General features: G+C 54.0%; 1 protein-coding gene across 1 annotated transcript; it reads left to right on the top strand.

Annotated features, from left to right (window-relative positions):
- The first annotated feature begins 456 nt into the window (after positions 1-456).
- Positions 457-7,350, top strand: AQP12B (aquaporin 12B). Its single transcript, XM_021710513.1, has 3 exons — positions 457-1,063; positions 3,159-3,275; positions 7,157-7,350. The coding sequence occupies exons 1-3, from the start codon at positions 457-459 to the stop codon at positions 7,348-7,350; spliced, it is 918 nt and encodes a 305-aa protein (XP_021566188.1).
- The last annotated feature ends 379 nt before the right edge of the window (positions 7,351-7,729 follow it).

Below are 7,729 nucleotides of genomic sequence, written 5' to 3'. Positions count from 1 at the left end.
AGGTGGGTCCACAACTTAGGTACAGGGAGCATGAGGGGTTCTCCCCAAAGTTGGAGATGCAGGTGCAGGTAGCCAAGGGTGGAGATGGCTTCACCCAGGTGGCGCTACAGCCCAGATGCAGGGAGCAGGTGCTGTGGTCCTAGAGCCAGGAACTCTGGTATGAGTCATGGGGCTTGGATGGAGGCTTTGAAGAGCTGGGCCCATGTCCAGTGCCCGGGGATACCTGAGTGAGGCCAGTGGGGCCATGTTGTCTCACACTCAGGTTGAGGGAGGATGCCAGGCTGTGAGGCGGGTCCCATGCGGGTGCCGATTGGGCTGGAGGTGAGGGGCACAGGTGTGGCGTTCCCAGAGGCCCAGGTGCACACTCCCAGTCCACCTCCACCCTCTGGTCCTGGAAGCCAGCCAGCCTCTGCCAAGTTCACTTCTCCTTGCGGCTCTTCAGAGGGGCCCAGGCAGATGGCAGGTCTGAACGTGTCCCTCTCCTTCTTCTTCACCACCTTCACCCTCTGCGAGGCAGCCAGGAGGATGTCCAGGGCCCTGCTCCCCAGAAATGCCTACAACAGCTTCGTCCGGGAGGTGGTGGGTGCGGCCCAGCTTGGGGCCTGCTGCCTGGAGATGAGGATGTTGGTGGAGATCGGACCCTGGCTTGGGGGCTTCGGGCCGGACCTGCTGCTGACCCTGCTTTTCCTGCTTTTCCTGGTGCACGGGGCCACCTTGGACGGCGCATCGGCCAACTCTGCTGTGTCCTTGCAGGAGTTCCTCATGGCTGAGGCATCTCTGCTCAGCACACTGCTGAAGCTGGTGGCCCAGGGGCTGGGCCTGCAGGTTGCCTGTGCCCTGACCCGTCTGTGCTGGGCCTGGGAACTCAGCGACCTGCACCTGCTCCAGAGCCTCATGGCCCAGAGCTGCAGCTCGACCCTGCGCACATCTGTGGCCCACGGGGCACTGGTGGAGGGTGCCTGCGCCTTCTTCTTCCATCTGACCCTCCTCCGTTTGCGGCACAGCCCTCCCACCTGCAGGGTGCCGGCCATTGCTCTGCTGGTCACTGTCATGGGCTACACAGGTGAGAGTCCCTCCTCCTTTCCTGGGCCCCACATCCCTGTGGCTTCCATCACATTCAGACCTGAGTACACTCAGGGGAGGGGGCTGGTGGTTGAGGGGCGCCATGTGCCTATAAGGATGGGGTGGCCATTCCTTGGGAACCCGGGTGGTCGATCAGGACCCACAGGCTAGGTACGTGGGGTGGAGAGGGGCCCCAGTCCCTGTCAGGGCCATTCTCCTAGCTGTGCCTCTTCCAGTCCCAACTGCTCATTCCAGAATATCTGCACCTTGGGCAGGCGGAGATATAGGACTTTTGTCTGTGTCCTCTATCATTCCTTCCAGAATGAAAAGTCCCGTCTTTCTTCCTCACTGTGTTCCTGCCCTTTCCTCTCAGCCCCTGATGTCTCCCAAATGGTAGCATCACCTACTGGCAGCCTTGCCCCATGATTGCTCCTCCACTCAGTTTGACCTTGGGACTAAATTCTCATGGGTCTCTCAGCCCCGGGGGAGCTGCCGTAGGTCCTCCCCCACATCTGATCTAGCCCCACCTTCTGTGGTCACCAGTCCTGGGCTCCACCACCAGGGAGGAGGCCTTCTCTCAGCAAGCCCCCTGGGACAGGTCCTATAAAGGTGAACTACATGCTGGGTGAGGTGGCTCATGCCTATAATCCTAGCACTTTGGGAGGCTGAGGTGAGAGGATCACCTGAGCCTGCAGGTTTGAGATCAGCCTGGGCAACTTGGCGAGACCTCATCTCTACAATAAATCAAAAAATTAGCCGGGCACGGTGGCACGCGCCTATGGTTCCAGCTACTTGGAAGACTGAGGAGGAAGGATCACCTGAGTCCCAGCAGTTGAGGCTGTGGTGGCTGCAAGCATGCCACTGCCCTCCAGCATGGGTGACAGAGTGAGACTTCGACTCAAAAAAAAAATGGTGGACAACAAGTTAATCCAAGATCCACTCACTTGTGCTCCAGGCCCTGGGGATAAGAGAGGAAGGGCTGAGGGACAAGTGTCCCCAGGTCTCCACTGGGTGGGTCAAGGACCCAGTAAAGACAGAACCAGTTCTTTGGGTTGACTTTTCATGACACTGTCCAAACCCAGCACAGGACAGACAGAACCTGAGCCCAAATGTTACGAGAAGATGCCTCCAGAGCCACGTACAGATGAGGAAACCAAGGCATGGATGACCAGGGAGGTTGAAAGGGGCAGGGCTATGCAGCCAGATTGCCTGGGTTCCTGTCCTGGGTGAACCCAGAGTTCCTGCCAAGGTACCTCCTCAAGGCCTGGGTGCCTAGCGTCTTAGCAGAGCTGTCCATGTGCTGGTCTACCCCTGACTGGTTTTGGGCCCCATTCACAAGGCTGCCTGCTCTTGCCCTGCCCAGCAGCAGGTCCCCATTTTTCATGTCCCTGTCCTGGGTCTGAAGGACATTGGCCTGGCTCCCACCACTTTCCCAGGCCTCACCCAGTCCCTTCTGTCATTGCCCCTCTCCAAGTTCTCGGTCTCCTTCTCTGTTTTCCCGTCTCTCTCCATCTATATCCCTGTCTCTCCCTCTATCTCTGTCTCTGTTTCTGTCTTTTTGTCTCTCTAACCAACTGTCCCTCTTAGTCACTGTCTCTCTCTTCTCTGGCTCCATCTCTTTATCTCTCTCTCTCTCTCTCTCTGTTTCTATCTTTCTTTCTCTGTCTCATCATCTCTCTCTCTTTCTCTTAATTTCTATCCCTTCTCTGTCTGTCTCTGTCTCTGTGTCTGTCTCTCTCTCTCTCTCTTTCTCTCTCTCTCTCTCAAACTTACTTCCTAGTTTTGGAAACTAGACCAGGCAGGGAGGATATGAGTTCATGCTAGGCTGAGATGTGAGGAGGGTGTCCCTGGGGAGGCCCTTGTCTCAGCTGCTCCCAGATGCTGCGTTCGTGGCTAAAGTAGTCTCACTGCTTTGTGTGCCCATCAGTGCCATGCAGGCAGGGAGGGGCTGAAGCACTGGCCTGGTGCCAAGACCCATGCCCAGGCCTGTGCATAGTAAACTCTTGCCGGAGACTTCTGGGGGTGGCTTTGGTCCTTCCCTGGAGAGATGCCTGCAGACAGGACCGGGACCAGGGCTGTCTGTACTTTGCCCACAGCAGGGCCATTCACGTCTGCCTTCTTCAACCCCACTCTGGCTGTCTCAGTCACCTTCCACTGCTCGGGGCACACCTTGTTGGAATATGTCCAGGTGTACTGGCTGGGCCCTCTCACAGGTAAGACAGGGATGGGGTGGGGTCCCTTGGGCTGCTGGTGCCCAGAGTACTATGGGGCGGGGCAAGAGTACTGGGTCTGGGGGTGGCCTCTTTGCAGGGTGGACAGTAGGACATGGTAGTGACTGGGCCATCTTGCCTTGGACACTGTCACAGAGCAGAGGGGGTTGTGACCAGGTACAAAGGGAGCAGGGTGGAAAGAAACCCACCCTACAAGGAGTGCTGAGCAGATAGGGGAATGATACCGGCAGTGAGGGCTCCCTGCACCAGGGGTTCCCACTCCCTGGGGGTGTCTCCACACTCCCAGGGCCAGGCTCCATTAACCAGGAGTCGGTCCTTGTGAACCTGAAGCTTCAGGGGAGACGGGACTCACTTAAACAGGTCAGGGAACTGTCCCGCTCTTACAAAGCTGTGGGTGTGGGCATGGCACATCCCTTTTTATCCTGGTGGGGCTACCCTTCAACTCCCTAAAACACAGAGAGGACCCTTTCCCTCAGCTCACCCTATTATTGGGGCCCTTCCTTCCCTGAACTCCGGTCACAGGCAGAGGAGTAACAGGGAAGGCCCTGGGCCAGGGTGACTGCAGCGGGAGGACATGGAGCCATCCCCAGTCCTGGGATCCTGTGATTCTGTCCCTTCTGGGGTCTGAGGCCCCAGGTGGAGGTCACACCCCTGCACCTGGCCTCAGGAATTGGGCTCCACCTGCTCTCCACAACTTTATCAGGTGAACAGTTGGGGTCCTGTGGAGGTCAGGAAGCTTACCTGCTGCTGCAGGACCTGCACCAGGGAGCTCTCAAGGCAAAGCCTCAGCCTCCCCTGGGGGAGGAGAGACAGAAGCTGGCAGTCTCCCAGGCAGAACTGGCCCTGAAACAGCAACAACAAAGTCATTATTATCTGTCACTTAGTTCTTATTTTATCACATTTATGTGTACACAGTACACAGTCCTACGAATTCTGCTAAAACATGCAGCAGTCCCCGCTCTTTGCCCCATCCCCCTACTTCCACTCCCCCTCCCCCAGAGGCAGCATTACTCTGCTAGCTGAGTACTTCGGTTCTTACCCCCTGGTCCAAACACTGCAGGGCTTCTCCGTGATTTTTAGTTCAGGCATCAACTCTGGAGTGTCCTTTAGGGAAGGTGGAAGCTGACTTTCCTCTCTTGCTGCCTTCCACTCCTTTCTTATTTTTCCACCCTCCAGGAGGGTTGATATCCTCTTCTGATGAGCTCCAGAGCCAGCTCTGGCACCCTCGACTGTGGATCATGACCATGGCTGACCTTGGAGGGTCCATTTCCCCACAGTCGTGGGGTCCTGGGTCTCTCTTACGTGGTGTTTCTAAGTACTTTTCATTCATTCAACACCAGTGTCTTTCACTGTCACTTTCTCCCAAGATGTATCCAGTGTCAGGATTACCCAGGACATTCTGCTATCATCTGGGGATGACCCTTCACCTCTCTCTAGTTTCAATTCTGTTCCCTGTTTTCTCCCCTTCTCCTATTTTGGTTTGTTTCTTCTTTGTGCTGGAACCCATCTTGCCATCTTTCCTGAGAAAGCAGTACAACGAAGGAAGCTGCAAGCAGGTGGATGAACAACTCTAGATGGAACCTGGGTAGGTTGGTTCTCACAGGGCAATGAAGAAAGCTGGAAGACAACCCATTTCTTCCACAGGATCCCCACAATTTCAGCAGTTGACAGCTTGGGTCCCTCGGTAATGTGTCTGGTGCTAACCTGGGAGGATGGATGGCAGTTCTGTGTGAGAAGCACTCAGAGTCTCAAAAAGCCAATCTAGGGAGACATTTACCACCTTCTCTACCCTGCCAGGAGACAGACTCATTCTCTAGAGAGGGAGTCTGGACTTGGAAGCACAGGCATACCCAAAGGCACGGCCCTATACTAAAAGAGAGATCTCAACCTCTTTCCACTTGGCTCCCAGAAGCTTCCAAATGCGAACTTGATAGCTTTCTCAGGAAAGATGGCAAGATGGGTTCAGACCTCCTATGACTGAAATTACTATCTTGGTTCTGGCCTGCACCTGACTGGGTTTTGACTAGGGATTGAATTCTGGGTTGGAGATCAGTTTCCTGTTGTGTTTGAAAAGCCCCACTCCAGGGCCTCTGTGGTAGTTTTCTGGGCTACTATGGTGAAGTGTCATGAACTAAGGGGCTTAACATTGCAGAAATTCATGCTCACACAGCTTGGGAGGCCTGAAGGTTAAGATCAAGGCATTGACAGGGCCTTGGGCTCTCTGAAGGTTGTGGGGAGGATCTTACCTGGCCTCTTTCCAGCTTCTGGTGGCCTAGGGCAGTCTTGGTATCCCTTGGCTTGTAGACCCATCACTTCAACCTCTGCCCCATCTTCCCATGGGCACCTCCTCTGTGTGATTTTGTCTGTCTCTTCTCTTCTTATAGTGATACTCTCATCAGATTCAGGGTCTACTCTACTCCAGCACAACCTCATCTTGATTTAGTAAATTTTGTGGACAGGACCCTGTTTCTAATAAATTCACATTGTGGGGTTCTGGGAAGGATGATTTTGGAGGGAATTCTCTTTCCATGCTATAGTCTCTAACCTGAGAACTGCCGTGAGCAAGTCCAAAGCTATTAAGTTCGCATTTGGAAGCTTCTGGGAGCCAAGTGGAAAGAGGTTGAGATCTCTCTTTTAGCATAGGGCCGCGCCTTTGCCGCTCCCCCTGGTGGTCATGTGGGGAAAGAGGTGTTCTCCCCTGCACCTGCTGCCTGCCCTGAGCTGGTCTCCTCCCCTCTCTGGGCCTGCCCTGCCTGGAGTGGGGACAGTACCAGCAGGGGCCTCAGAGGGTTAAATGAGGGGCAACAGCGTATGTTGGCAGGCTGTGGGCACAGGGACCATGCCAGGAACCATAGAGATCTATAGGTGGTCAAAGGCAGGTTCTGCCCAGGTTGCTCCTGGTGGGACCAACACAATACAGGTTAAATCTTTAAAAAACTGAGGCTGAGCATGGCTTATGCTGGTAATCACAGTGCTTTGGAAGGTCAAGGCAGGAGGATTACTTGAGCCCAGGAGTTCGAGACCAGCCTAGGCTTGTCTCTACAAAAAAAAATTTTTTTAATAATTAAAAAAAAATATTTTTTAACCCCATGCCACCTTGGACCTCAAAACCTGACCTCCTGAACTACTAATAAAAAATATATATATCAAAAAGATATATATATATTAAAAAGATCTCTCTCTCTCTCTCTCTCTCTCTATATATATATATATATATATATATGATTCTTAAAGGAATGGGATTGAACTTAAAGACAATCTGCTTTCTTTTCCCACCTTAGCACATTGAATTTTTCAGTGTTCTGGAAGGCAAGTGGGAATTTAGGATTCTTGAATCCTGGACTTCAGAAAAGAATGTGGGGAAGAGGAGACAGCCAGGCCTGGCCCCTGGCCCAGGGCCACACTGCTCTTCCTAACCCAGGCCCAGCACATCTTTCTCTCCCTCCCCTCCCTCCCCCACCTCCATGCCAAACCACACCCTAGGAAACAGTCACCCTGGATGGCACATCACCCTCTGGATACAGCCCTGGGAACAAAAAGTCTACACAGGCCCTGCAAGTTCCTGAGGTCACTTATGCAGAGAACTCAGAAACTCATTAGGGTTCATTGGAAGGCCCCAGAGTGTGGTCTAGAAGTGCATGGGCTCACCATTGGCTTGTGTCATCCCCCTGGGTAAAACAACAGGGCAGACAGGAATGGGAAAGCCTAGACTAGGGCCTAGGCAGAGGTCCCCTTAGAGGGATCTTCAGGATACCCCTGACCCAGGTGTGTGGGTTCCCTGTCCTATGGAAGGCCTGAGAGTTGGTGTCCTGTCTTTAGTGCAGGTATCTCTAGGGCCTGATCTGACCTGCCATCTCTTGTAGGAATGGTCCTGGCTGTCCTGCTGCATCTAGGTCACCTTCCCCGCCTCTTCCAGAGGAACCTCTTCTACAGTCAGAAGAACAAGTACCGAATCCCCAGAGGGAAGCTAGCCCCAGGTTCGGGAGATATCCAGAAACCCACAAAGGTGCACAGTGGCTGGGAGCCTGGACCCAGTGGGGTTGGGGACCACTGTTGAGTTCCAGCTGAGCCTCCTGCTAGGTGTGAGCCTCATATGGGGGTCTCGCTCCTGGTTGGACTCTGGAACCTTCCAGAGCTAAGGGGGATCCTCAGTCTCCCATCTCTGAAACAATTTGTCAATAAACAGTTCCTAATGTCTGCCTGTCTCCTTGTGCCCAAGAGAGGCAGGAATGAGCGGAAACAAGGAGGCTGGTCTGAGTTGTCTCCATCTCTCATGGCCCTTTCCTGTCTCTTCTTTATAGAATAAGAATGGAAGAAAAGACTTGAAAGGACAGGAGAAAAGGCCTGGGGAGTCACCTGGTCCTGAGAAGTTTGTGTAGATGGGGCCTGCTGTCCTGGCTGTGCCCATGACCACAGCCCAGGGAGGTTGAGGGACT

This window comes from Carlito syrichta, unplaced genomic scaffold (assembly GCF_000164805.1).
Source record: "Carlito syrichta isolate Samal-C Ts95f unplaced genomic scaffold, Tarsius_syrichta-2.0.1 Scaffold289289, whole genome shotgun sequence".
In the NCBI taxonomy this organism is placed as follows: Eukaryota; Metazoa; Chordata; class Mammalia; order Primates; family Tarsiidae; genus Carlito; species Carlito syrichta.
This window is presented reverse-complemented; position numbering and strand designations above follow the sequence as displayed.